We start from the raw sequence: 12,826 nt of genomic DNA, 5'->3' as shown, positions 1-12,826 counted from the left end.
ATACTGCACACAAGCTGTTAGAAAATACTGTAGGTTTTCATGCTGTATGTACAGAAGTACTCTACAATGCAATCTCTGAAGCTAAACCATCAGGTGAACTCACAGTGCTGTTGCTATGGTTACCTAAGTCTTAATGCTAGTGTGATCATTTGCAACAAAGATTTGTGTGGTGGTATTGTGTGTTTCAAGGACGTTCATCAAATTCATAAAAACAGATTGAATAGCAACTTTTACTACTGAGAAATTCTCGATGTTTGGATAAAAAAACAGATACGTGTGAATTGTAGTTATTGTTATTGTAGGTTGCATCATGGCATTGTTGTGTTTGTAGTGTTTTGCAGTGTGATGTGAGACTTGAGTATGAACACTTTTGTTTGTTTTTTTCATCTGACAGAGAAGCAACATGACATGGACATCATGTCTCCCCCCAGCAAGGAGAAGGACAAGAAGAAGAGGCCCATGTCCCAGATCAGTGGTGTGAAGAAGGTCACACAGAGTCCCAGCCTGGCCTCCTGCACCATCCCTCGCTTCGGAGTCACGTCCAACCAGGAAGGACCCCTAGCCAAGGTACAGGGACCTGTTCACAACATGGCCTTTGATCGTCTTATTACCAGTGATTATTCTTTTTTTTTAACTATATAATGTGTCTTGATCACTGGCAGGAGTTGGAGGATATAAACAGATGGGGCATCGACATCTTCAAGGTCTCCGGGTACTCTGGGAATCGTCCACTGACGGTGACCATGTACTCAATCTTTCAGGTAATATTCAGCGTGCACATTTCAGCCTATTTTCTTAGAAAGAGCGTGCTCATGTTTAACCTTTAGGAATTACGTCTTCCTGCTCAGTTAATAAATGAACCCAGTGGCAAATGAATGCAGCAAATTCCAATAATTCATCTTTCTTCTTAACAGGAGCGTGACCTGCTAAAGTCCTTTAAGATCCCAGCGGATGCTTTCATTACCTTCATGGTGACATTAGAGGACCATTACCATGCAGATGTGGCCTACCACAACAACATCCATGCTGCAGATGTGGTCCAGTCCACACATGTCCTGTTGTCCACACCTGCACTGGAGGTAGACACTAACACTTATTTGTCCAACAGAAAGTGTTGTCACAAGACACAAATGTAATATCACACACATACACACATAGTAACTGTCCTTGACTTCTTGTGTGTGTGTGTGTGTGTGTTGTCCAAGGCTGTGTTTACCGATCTGGAGATCCTGGCTGCTCTGTTTGCCAGTGCCATCCATGATGTGGATCACCCCGGAGTTTCCAACCAGTTTCTCATCAACACTAGTACGTTTGTTTACAGTGCTTTATGTACGGGTGGTTTCTGAAGCACGTTCATGAGTCATGTTGGTTGAGTGAATAGTATTTTAGTGATTTTCTTCTTTCTGCCTTCAGATTCAGAGCTGGCCCTGATGTACAATGACTCATCGGTGCTGGAGAATCACCACCTGGCTGTTGGCTTCAAGCTTCTGCAGGAGGACAACTGTGACATCTTTCAGAATCTCAGTAAAAAGCAGAGACAGTCGCTTCGCAAAATGGTCATTGATATGGTGAGACAACGTGTGTAGAACCCTTGACATGATAGACATGGGTCTGTTTCTGTCTTAGTTAAGGAATTCCCTTGAAAGAATTCAGTTCTCTCTTGTTCCCTACCTTTAATGATCAGTTGTATTTTGATTTAACCTGCAGGTGCTGGCCACAGATATGTCCAAACACATGAACCTACTGGCAGACCTGAAAACCATGGTGGAGACCAAGAAAGTTACCAGTCTAGGAGTTCTACTGCTAGACAACTATTCAGATCGCATACAGGTGAGCCCTGTTCTACCATTCACCCATTGTTTAAGCAGCAAACAGGATTCTGATTAGGCATCATTACATTTCTGTCTAGTCTATCCAACAGCTCACACAGTAAAACGTCTTTTTTTTTTATCACTGCAGGTTCTTCAGAACATGGTGCACTGTGCAGACCTGAGCAACCCTACCAAGCCTCTCGAGCTGTACCGGCAGTGGACGGACCGTATTATGGTGGAGTTCTTCACCCAGGGCGACAGGGAGAGGGACAAGGGCATGGAAATCAGCCCCATGTGTGATAAGCACAATGCCTCCATAGAGAAGAACCAGGTACAGACGCTGCTTAGTATGTGCAATCTAAACTATCCTTAACCAACACCAGATAGACTTATAGCACTTGTGTCTCTGTTTCAGGTGGGCTTCATTGATTACATTGTTCATCCTCTTTGGGAGACATGGGCTGACCTTGTCCACCCAGATGCTCAGGAGATCCTGGACACCCTGGAGGATAACAGAGAGTGGTACCAGAGCATGATACCCCACAGCCCCTCACCCAACCCTGAAAGCCCGGAGGAGGCAGCCCTCCCCGGTGGAGCTGTCGCAGGAGGTTGCGGCTCCTCTTCCACTGACAAATTCCAGTTTGAGTTAACCTTAGAAGAGGAAGGGGAGTCGGACACAGAGAGTCCACCTGAGGAAGAGGAGGGCTACAGTGGTGATATGGGGACTGAACACATGGATTCTGACGGAGGATTTGATGCGATGTCTGCCACTACTCAGTTACTTACCAAAATGGTGACCACTGATGCAGACAGGACGTTTTCTTCAGGCTCTCGTAGAGATATGGCCGAGGACAAGGACACAGAACAGGACGGAATTTCTGCAGTACCACGCTTCAGACTAGGCACATAGCACCAGTCTAAAGACATTTTTCTTTTGGCCTTTTTTGTTTCTTTTTCTCGATTTTGATGCCTCATCCTCCATCACTCCCCATCTCCAACACCACCACATCTGGTTTCTGTGGACAGGGTGGCGGCGACTGTGAGAGCAGGAGCCGGGGTGGGGGAGGAGGGTGAGAGTCTGCTTAGTTGTACTCAGCAGTCACTTGCACTGGAGAGAGACAGGTAGGCTGGGTCACTGTTCCAATAGAGGACAGCAAACCAAGTTTCTGTTCGTCATTCATGTTCTGTGTCTTTGATTCAGACATACTGTGCATATTTTGTTCTTCAGAGACAATGAGAAGTTAAAAGGACTTCTTTTAGTGCCAGCCAACCCAAGGTCTACAACAACAAATGACAGAACTGTCTTCCTCTTTGGGGTATTTGTGACTTTTATGAAGAAAATGAGGAAGTGGTGAATGATCGGAACATAACACAGTTTTGTAAGACATTACGCCAAACTTTTCAATTGCCTTTTTTGCTTTTATGTATTTTGTTTAGGTACACCCACAGTAAAAATAGTGATTCGAGACAAATAAACGTCAAAGCAATGTCAGCAGAGTAAATACAGGAAAGAGCAGAGAGGACCAGTGTGTTGTTTTATGCAGGAAGACATTTTGAGTCTATCATTTTAGTTTCATACCCACAAGGCTTTTCAATTGGAGGTGCACAGTTCTTTAAATGGTGTTCAACTGGCAGTAGTTTTGAAAGAATGTCATCAGAATGAACAGGCAGTAAACATTATGAGGCTCTCATAATTCAGGATTATTAATTCCAATTTAATAATCCTTAATTAACCATTATTTTCTTAAGGACAAGACAGAGCCAGTTTCAGTATGTTGACATGCAGTCAACGGATTTCATCCTGAACTATGTAGGCTGTGCACATAGTGCCTCCTAGTGTTCATAAGTGGAAGTAAAGTGGATGAATTAAAGGAATTGGAGGCAAAAGTCATATGGTAAATACATTCAAAGGTGTATTTTTACTGTAGGACTACCCAAAATATCAATTATATTTAAGTTTTCTTTCTTTTTTTTCATAAATTGTTGTTTTGTGTTTTTTATTGAAGTCACAAATGTTTTTTAGTAACCACTTTATCAGTTTGCCTTCAAGTTTAGCACTTTAGAGTTTTGTTCGTTGACAACCCCCCTCTGTGCTTTACAAGGGCTTGAGCCAAAACATGAACACATAGGAGGCTGTTGCCTGAGACACTGTCATCTGTGTGAGGCCACCAGCACAGACATGCCCATCATGCTGACACTAAATGCTACAACACAGCTACACATAATGCAATATATCTGTTCAAATATATATATAACATGTCACCATTGTCATTGTAATGTATACTTGCAGAAATAATTGGACTGAGGAGATGAAGTATATTATACAAAGAAGGATTCAACATCAATGTTATGGTTACCAAGAGACACTTTACTGTGCCAGAATATTTTTTCTCCTTTTTTTCCCCCCTGTCATTGATCAATATTTTGCTCTTCACAGGGACATAGCCAATGACAAAACAAGTGCCAAGCTAAGCCTGACACAACCCGTACTGTAATTTCCATTTTGCCACTGGCTACTTTCCATCAGTGACTGATAAAGTTGGTTGATTGTAGCACCCCGTGTGCCAATCTGACCCTAACGTCTCTTCTCTGTTTTTTAAAAACTCCTTGTCTGAACAGTAAATGAAACTGATATTGTCTTAAAACAGTGATGTGTTGTGTGAGTGAATGACTGGTTGACTTTTGATGTATTTGCTAAGAAAAAAAAACCAAAGCACTTTGTATGGTACTTTTACAGTTCTGCACTTCCGGTACATTTGAACATGTATGATGTGACTGTTTCACTATTGGTGTAATGGTAAATTAGAATTTGCGCCACTACAGCTCTTAAAGGGGATGTTGGAGGGACTGAAGTTTTAGTTCTCTTTTTATAACTGACTGTACAAAGAAACGTGTTTTGTTGAACTGCATGACATTGGCTGCAGGACTCAAACAGTGTTCGTAGAGTATGTAGAGTGCTTAACCTGTGGAGAGACATGTTTTATTTTATTACCATGAAACAAAGTAAATCATGTTCTAATGCGTGGAAGAGCTGAATGTTCTGACGCCTTATGTGGTCCCTGACATGCTGGAGTGAGACGAGTGCAATCCTTTCTGTAGGAATACAGACAGTGCTCAAGGATGCCTTCAACAATACGTTACTAACAGCTAAGCCAGCATAACGTACAGAAAACCCAGCCTGTCTCTCTGCGTGTCACTTGTTATATTTTGTAAATTTTCCTCACAGTGTTTCATGTACTGTTTATTTATTATCTCTATATTATCTGTCAGAATCGATGGAACAGTAGACTTTTAGTCAGAGGCTTAGCTAGATATGCGAAGAAGCAAAATGGGACAGATTTCAGCTATTGTTCATCTTTTTCATTTGTTTATGTCTGAAACTTACCGTACATATAGGGGGAAAATATTCAGACTTTCAGGTTTTCTAGGTATGAAATAGTTAAGAGACAAAGATTTCCATCTGGGTCCTGTCTTCCTCTGTCTCCACAGACCTTGTATTCATGAAGGATCACAGTAAAGTATGCTGATCTGAGACTACTCTGACTAAAGTCACAGTGAAGTTAAAGTAGCTGTACTGCCTGAAATGTCATCCTGGATCAGTATTTCCTCTTTGAGAGATTTTATGAATCAAACACTAAGATTCTGCAGCCTTGACAATCCGAACACTGTTGTTACTATGGGTGTATTTGCTCGCTCTCCAACTACAGCTGTATGACTGACTTTACACCTTGCCAATAAAGGAGAAACTCTTCATTCTGTCTTGTCTTGTCCAATTCCTTTGTTTGAGATAAAATGCTCATTTCAAATAGTCAATTATTCCAAACAGAATTGCTCTTCTCATTCTTTTTTACAACAGCAATGCTTTACTACAGTTCTCCAAAGTCATTGTGTAAATCGTTGTTTCATTACCTTTTCAAGCATATATAGCTATTATATATGGTAATTGTGTTGGCATGGTTACTTAATTGATAATTAGCATGTTACCTGAATCTTACATTCCACCATTGAAGGGGGGATTCAATCTTCTTGGATCAACCAATCACACATGGTGCATTCGGGGCTTCTACAATGCATATTGACAAGAGACAACAGCATGCTTATGGAAGTTACATGGTACAAAATTAGATTCAGTTTGCTGCAGAGCAATGAGAAGAATATGAAGAATAAAATGGTTATTATGGTAATGGAGCATCTGCTGTGTATAATGATGTGTAATCTTAATCTTTGAAGTTGGAGTCTTATCAGGAGCCCAGCCCAGCCCAGTAGGCACGAAAGCTCTGCTGTACCACTCCTTGTTGCAGAAGCGTGGGAATCAGGAGCACTTATTCTGTCATTTTAATTGTTCTCTCTCATTACCTTTGCTTGTGAGTCTTTTCCCTTCCTTGTGTCTTGTTTGTGTACTGCACCAGACTGAACGCAGTCCCAAAAAAACTGAATTGAATTGAATTTTGAAGTCTGTGAATCACCTCTAGAATGTCTGGGCGGAGCTCTGCGAGAATGAGCAAACGCTGCTCTCTGATTGGTCGAGTGGCCTGTCAATCATTCTTAAACTCTACACTACCCTCTTATATGGGGTAAGAAGCGCAAGAGCGATTGCAGGTGCAGAGCTGGGTTAGCGGCTGCAGGGACGCTGAGGATAAAACACATTCCACGGTAAACACTGCGCTTTTTTCATGCCTCTAACAGAGTGTTAACCCCGTCACTTACAACAGAATGCATGCGGATAACGTCTCGCTTATCACATCTTGGATTTGCGTCGAAAATGTAGTCGTAAATAACGAAGAGTAACCTTCATTTGACATAGCTGTGATGCTTAGCTAGCGCCAGATGCCACTTGGAAATTACAGTTAACGGAATTATGTGGTGGCTTTAAACGCAGCAACGCTACCCTGTCAAAACAGAAATAGACAAATAATATACATTTTGTAATTTATTTTCTATGGCTTCCTGTATTTAACAGAGACGGGACTTTTATTTTGGCTGGTCGTTAACGCATAACACTACGTATTGTGTTAACGTGAGCTAGACGGCAGACATGTTCATCCGGTGAACTCGTGTTGCGTTTAAGCTCCGTTATGCAGAGCTGGTGTGTTTATACTGGTTAACTGTTTGTGTGTTGTGTTCAAAGACCAGTTAGACGACATTGAACACTTGCTGGTTGTCTCAGGGGCTTCGGTGAGTAGGAGAACCGTTCCTCCACCGTGGCCTCCAACCATATGGTCACTCGTAATTGCCTGACTAGTCCGCTGCCCCGGACCGTACAGGATAGCGAGTTTAGCCGGTGTTAAGCCCCTGCGCTTCCGTCCTCTTATCCTCCGTGGGGCATAGGTGTGTGTTTCTTCCCTTGTCCGACCCGTTTTTAATTATCACTTAAGGCTGTGTGTTTGGGTGTTGGCTGATTGTATTGACACAGCCTCTTGGGATAACGACTGATCGTTTAATTCTCAAAATAATAATTCGGATGAGAATTTTGGCAACCATATGGGGCGTAACCCGATGAGTCAATTTAGAGCTGGAGGATACATTAGGTGTTAACATCAGGTGTGTAACACTTTTCATGTTTGTAGTCCTATTCTGTGTTTAGAGGTATAATCTGTGATCCATGAACTGTCCTAACCTCTGTGTATAAGCTGTAGTTTCCTTCACAGGTGCTTTAGAAGAACCTGAAGTATTCAATCTCTCTCTAAAGTCTAAATGAAGGAAAGGGTGTGGCACTATGTGGATATATATGTTTATTGACAAACCCACATGGGCTGCAGCAAGATGATAATATGACAATTATGAGCCAGTGTGTAGTAGCTGTTGAGACCTTGTTAATGAATACAAAAAACTGTTTAATAGTTCATTCCTTAAACTATTCTGACTAACGCTGTCCCTCCCCTGCATAGATGGCGTCAGCAAATGCCACCTATGGACAGAAGGAGACCTCAGACCAGAACTTTGATTACATGTTTAAAATCCTAATCATTGGCAACAGCAGCGTCGGAAAGACTTCTTTCCTTTTCCGTTACGCCGACGACTCCTTCACGCCAGCCTTCGTCAGCACAGTGGGCATCGACTTCAAAGTCAAGACCATCTACAGGAACGACAAGAGGATAAAGCTGCAGATTTGGGTGAGTGAGTCGTACACAAAGAGGCACTGAGGTCATCACATCCCGGGACATCACAGGGTCCCAAAATCTTCCCAGATGAGGTCTTTGGTTTTGTGTAATTGATACGACTGAAGCCTTTGACCTGAAGGAGTTTGGAAGTTGTGTCTGCCTGGTGAGTTCTGTCTGCCTGGAAAGCATCTTGAAGACAATCTGAGGAATGACATCTTCAGTTTTTAACTGGCTTGATTGAGCTGTGGTCAACAATTATTTGCAATCACTTCAGGCCGCTCTGATTAAGTCATAGATTCTGGCTCCTCAGCAGACACCACAGCGTCAATTGATCTTCTGCTAAAACCTTCTCAGGCCAGGGTGCATTTTATCTGTAGATCTCCTGACTACAGGTCGCTTGTCCCACCTCCTCTGTGCGCAGGACAACAGTGCTGCGGAACACCAGAACAGGAACGCACCGCCTGTTCTGTGAATAAATCCAAACCTCGAGTTCTGGAGTTCTTTTTTTAGACACAGTCGCTGACGTCACTGCCAGTGTCTCCTCTGCGTCTCTGCACCCATCCTCCTAAACGTCCTGACAGCTCTGTCTGGAGCGGCGAAGGAGGGGAGAGGGATGCACAGTGAAGAAACAAGTCTCTTCTTCCTCCTATTGATGCATCCGTCTCTCTATTACATCTCCAAGTGGTACAGATGCCTACACGCAGCCCTGAAGTGGCTCTTGGTGGATTCATCTGCACACTTGTGAATGTGCAGTAGGTGATGATTCAACATCGCACCAATGCTGGCCTTCACGTGTCCTTTTATAGTTATGTGCCTATGTAGGTAAGCACATATTTGGGTGTAGCCAGCCGCAGTGCTGTGGCTCAGCAGACCTATTTCTGTGTGGCCACGTGTTCTAGTTTGTGGAAGTTGTTGTCTGGGGCAACCTATATTAGATTATCATCCCACTTTACATGTCCAATATATTGATTTAAATTGTCTGTGGCTCGGTCAGGATCATTCCCAATATTTCCAAATTTTCAGCCAGCCTGATGACACTTAGGTCTGATTAGCGTCCTTGTGTGTTCGCCATGCTGTCCTCATGAGTCTCCGTTTATCATGCATCTCTAATAATCACCAGCTGTCAGATTTGGCCTCTCCACTCCTGCAGACTGGCTTCATGTGCTGTGTAATGTTAGAGCCTTGAAGTGTGCTAACACGAGCCATAAAGGTTTGACCCCCGGGACCGACCGCGTCTTATTCCACCAGATGCCATAAGCATACCTAATGCTCTCCAGAGTCGTGCAGCATGTAAAACACATCTCCTTCTAATTATACACTTAACAATAACGCCGAGTAAAAACAATACAGTAATGCTGATCAGATGGTGTTTGTCTCTGTGTGTGTTCATCCAGGACACTGCTGGGCAGGAGCGCTACAGGACCATCACCACCGCCTATTACAGGGGAGCCATGGGCTTCATCCTCATGTATGACATCACCAACGAGGAGTCCTTCAACGCTGTACAAGACTGGTGAGGAGCCCCCCCCCTGTGTGTGTGTGTGTGTGTGTGTGTGTGTGTGTGTGTGTGTGTGTGTGTGTGTGTGTGTGTGTGTGTGTGTGTGTGTGTGTGTGTGTGTGTGTGTGTGTGTGTGTGTGTGTGTGTGTGTGTGTGTGTGTGTGTGTGTGTGTGTGTGTGTGTGTGTGTGTGTTTTCTAACTGCTGTGTATCTGGTCACACAGGTCAACCCAGATCAAGACGTATTCATGGGACAACGCTCAGGTTCTCCTGGTGGGGAACAAGTGTGACATGGACGATGAGCGCGTGGTGGCGATGGAGAGAGGCAAGCAGCTGTCAGAGCAGCTGGGTAAGTGAGGTCATCGTGTTGTTTTCAAAGGGAAAACTGCTTGTTACATCTTTCTCGGTGTCCCACTGTGTGTTTCTGTTTCTCCAACAAGCACTTCTGGTGTTCAGCTTGTGTTAAATGTAACTCGCCTTCTTACAGATGATGCTTGATTATAATATGAAAAGAGGATGATTCCATAGGCAATTCTTGACGCAGTATGAAATCAATCTGCCAGTTTGACCCTAACCGTGACATATCCACAATGAGACGAGCGGAGTAACTAGATGTGTAAAGTGTAACTGTAGCCGTGTGTGTGTTTGCCGTCTCCCCTCTGACAGGCTTTGAGTACTTTGAGACGAGTGCGAAGGACAACATTAACGTGAAGCAGACGTTCGAGCGGCTGGTGGACATCATCTGTGAGAGGATGTCTGAGAGCCTGGACAACAACGACCCTGCTGTCACCGGGGCCAAACAGGGGCCACAGCTCACCGAGCAACCTCAGAGGACCACTCAGGATTGTGCTTGTTAAACACACCGCATCAGTCTTCACACACACATATCTGCTTAAGACATGAGCTACAGACACTGTCTGCCATTTTATAATCTGTCTTTTTCCTTTCTCTCACTTTATCTTTTTCTCATGTACACACACACACACACACACACACACACGTTTACACCCAAACACTGCCGTAAACAAACCCCCTCTACAGCCCGGCTGCTCATAGATTCTCTGCCCCTCTCACTAATACTCGTCACTCCGTGTGACGTTTTCAAGTTTAGCACCAGCTTGGAGGGTTTGTGATGTTGACCAAGACCTTTCCCGTCAGTGATGTTGTGTATGTGTACACGTGGTACAGTAACTTAATCAGAGGGTTGGAGAACTTTTTAACAGCGACAGTACTATGCTGTCTTTCCTATTCACACAGACTCCCTACTCCCACGCAACTTTGCTTTCCAGGCCGGAAGAAACTAGTTTTTGTCAGCACTGTATCCTAACAGGGCAGTCAAAGCAATGATGTATTGCTATTTATGTCTTGGTTTATCTTTGACAAAGTTCCCAAGGAACATTTTACTGCCCCCCTCTCCTCCTCCTGCAGGTCCAGCTCAGTGCTGAGGCCTCGGTGTAATTGGATACACCTTTGTTATCATTTTACTCGTAGTCCCACTGAAAGTGTGTGTTCCTGTGGATAGAGTTGCTGTTTTTTTTAAATCGGTTGAGTGTGGATTTGAGCATGTTAAATTATGGATAATTAAGTGTTGTGATTGAGTTGCTTCTGATATTTGATAGTTTTGTCAAAACAGGGTAGTCTGCAAGTCTTTATGTTTAGAAAACATAACAAAAGTGCATATCAGCTTATTTGTTCATCAAGTTAAGTATATATCGGTCTATATTTTGGTCTCTCCAAAGATAAGTTTGGATGTTTTCAGTCCTTGGAGTGCAGCTTCTCTGGGTTATGCTGTGGCGCCTGCTTGCTTGGTCAGTTGGTCCTGGTGTGAGGAGCAGCTTGACCTCTAGAGGTCACTAGAGTCACTATAGATACTTGAGGGCTTCTTCTTCTTTTTCTTCTTTTTTTTACTTTTTTTATTACTATTTTGAAGTACATATGACAGGATAATATAATGGAGGTGTTTCACCAAATGATGAAATGTAAAAATGTTAAATTGAATAGATATGCAATTTAAATGCCTATATAATATATTTCACGAAGATATAACAGAATAAAGATCTAGGATATTGGGAGCTTATCTGTGCTTTAGCGAGGGGTGCATGTTGTCGGTTGATCGTATGTTAGTGACTAATCCCCGGCGTCTGTACTCGACGGGACCAGATGTGGTTGAAGGTTTTCACATCTAGAGCCTTTAGACCTTCTCATTGTGTTCATCTCACCGTTGCTGAATTGCTGCTTACAATGTGCAATATAGGCTCCACTTAACAATACTACACCAACAATCTCCCATCTCCGTCCTCTTCTGTCGACAACCTAATGTTTGTGAGCATGTTTACATGTCATACACTTTCTATCTGCTCTCTTAAGGGAAATAGCTGTTTGTGTTGTTTCAGTACAAAACCTTCTGACAGTCATGCAGTCACACATGTGATGGGGCATGCCAGGATATTTTGTAATTTCAGAGTTTAATTTATTAATTTATTCTATATTAATTGTAACTTTAATTTATTGTGAGGTGTTCTTCCTGCACTCTACTTTTTTTTGTTTTTGTGAACTTTTTAAAGAGATGTTCAACAGTATTCCCTGGCTTAAACTGTCCCGGCGTTCCATCCAAACGTGTTTACACTGAATACAAAGTTTAAAAAGGAGGAACGTTCGACATTCCAGTGTGAGAATTCCCCCCCCCCCGATCACGTCCACATGGCTTTGATCAGATACGGCTTTGTCTTTCGGTTCTAATTGTGTAATTCTCAACACGTAGTTCTATAGAAGCAGACTGTATTCCTTCAGAGCAATAACGGTCCATCCTCTCTCCTCATCAGTAAGATATTGGTAATGTGCTACAGATTGTGACATGCATGTGTTTACGGGAATGTGTGGTTTTTGTAGAAATCTTCAGTTCTTTCCAAAGAGGTCTTGGCCAAAAAAGTCGACTTTTAAAGAGCATTAGAAATGGGAAGTTATCTGAATACTCTGAACACTTCATTAAAAGTGATTTTTACTGCATTGCTTTACTTCTGACTTGATTGGTTTTTCCTCTTTCTGGGTTGCTACTGCTCTTAACGTGTCGAAGGCTTGGAACGCGTATTGACCCCGTCCGCCCGTCCGCCCCCCCCCCTCCTGTCACTATTCTTGTAAATAGGACTCTTCTGCCCCTTTAGTTGTGTGAATTGTGCTGTAATTCTGTAATGCAAGATTTGCTAAAATGAGGAATCAATAAAACATTCCAAAAGCTGTAAATTAAAGTGCATAATGATTCTGAAACATGTATGTTGACAGGGCTTTAGGATGAGACTTCTCTGTGCCCACCAGAGGGCATAATATTACTAGAATGGCTGTTTGACCATCTATGGTTTGGTTCCTAATCCCAGCACTCTCTGATGCTTTTATTCTCTCATGTTCTCTCCTTCTTCATCA

The 12,826-nt window shown here is 42.9% G+C and overlaps 2 protein-coding genes across 7 annotated transcripts in view; both read left to right on the top strand.

Annotated features, from left to right (window-relative positions):
• pde4ca (phosphodiesterase 4C, cAMP-specific a) overlaps nucleotides 1-5,567 on the top strand; it is a 42,196-nt gene extending 36,629 nt beyond the window's left edge. For all 6 annotated transcript variants that reach the window (XM_076145038.1, XM_076145033.1, XM_076145035.1 and 3 more), the window contains 8 exons: nucleotides 395-567; nucleotides 663-761; nucleotides 915-1,079; nucleotides 1,206-1,305; nucleotides 1,414-1,568; nucleotides 1,708-1,830; nucleotides 1,960-2,142; nucleotides 2,227-5,567. In XM_076145038.1, the coding sequence (XP_076001153.1) occupies nucleotides 395-567; nucleotides 663-761; nucleotides 915-1,079; nucleotides 1,206-1,305; nucleotides 1,414-1,568; nucleotides 1,708-1,830; nucleotides 1,960-2,142; nucleotides 2,227-2,721 (1,493 nt within the window). In that variant the 3' untranslated portion in view covers nucleotides 2,722-5,567. The remainder of the gene's footprint in view (nucleotides 1-394; nucleotides 568-662; nucleotides 762-914; nucleotides 1,080-1,205; nucleotides 1,306-1,413; nucleotides 1,569-1,707; nucleotides 1,831-1,959; nucleotides 2,143-2,226) is intronic.
• An 823-nt stretch (nucleotides 5,568-6,390) lies between these two features.
• rab3aa (RAB3A, member RAS oncogene family, a) lies at nucleotides 6,391-12,639 on the top strand. Its single transcript, XM_076145040.1, has 5 exons — nucleotides 6,391-6,464; nucleotides 7,700-7,924; nucleotides 9,307-9,425; nucleotides 9,634-9,758; nucleotides 10,076-12,639. Exons 2-5 carry the CDS (start codon nucleotides 7,700-7,702, stop codon nucleotides 10,264-10,266), a joined length of 660 nt encoding a protein of 219 aa, XP_076001155.1. The 5' UTR covers nucleotides 6,391-6,464; the 3' UTR covers nucleotides 10,267-12,639.
• Nucleotides 12,640-12,826: the final 187 nt, after the last annotated feature.

This window comes from Genypterus blacodes, unplaced genomic scaffold (genome assembly GCF_046128005.1).
Source record: "Genypterus blacodes isolate CSIRO-AG114 ecotype Tasmania unplaced genomic scaffold, CSIRO-AGI_Gbla_v1 ptg000029l_1, whole genome shotgun sequence".
Taxonomy (NCBI): Eukaryota; Metazoa; Chordata; class Actinopteri; order Ophidiiformes; family Ophidiidae; genus Genypterus; species Genypterus blacodes.
Note: the sequence above shows the minus strand (reverse complement) of the source record. Positions and strands in the feature narration are given on the sequence as shown.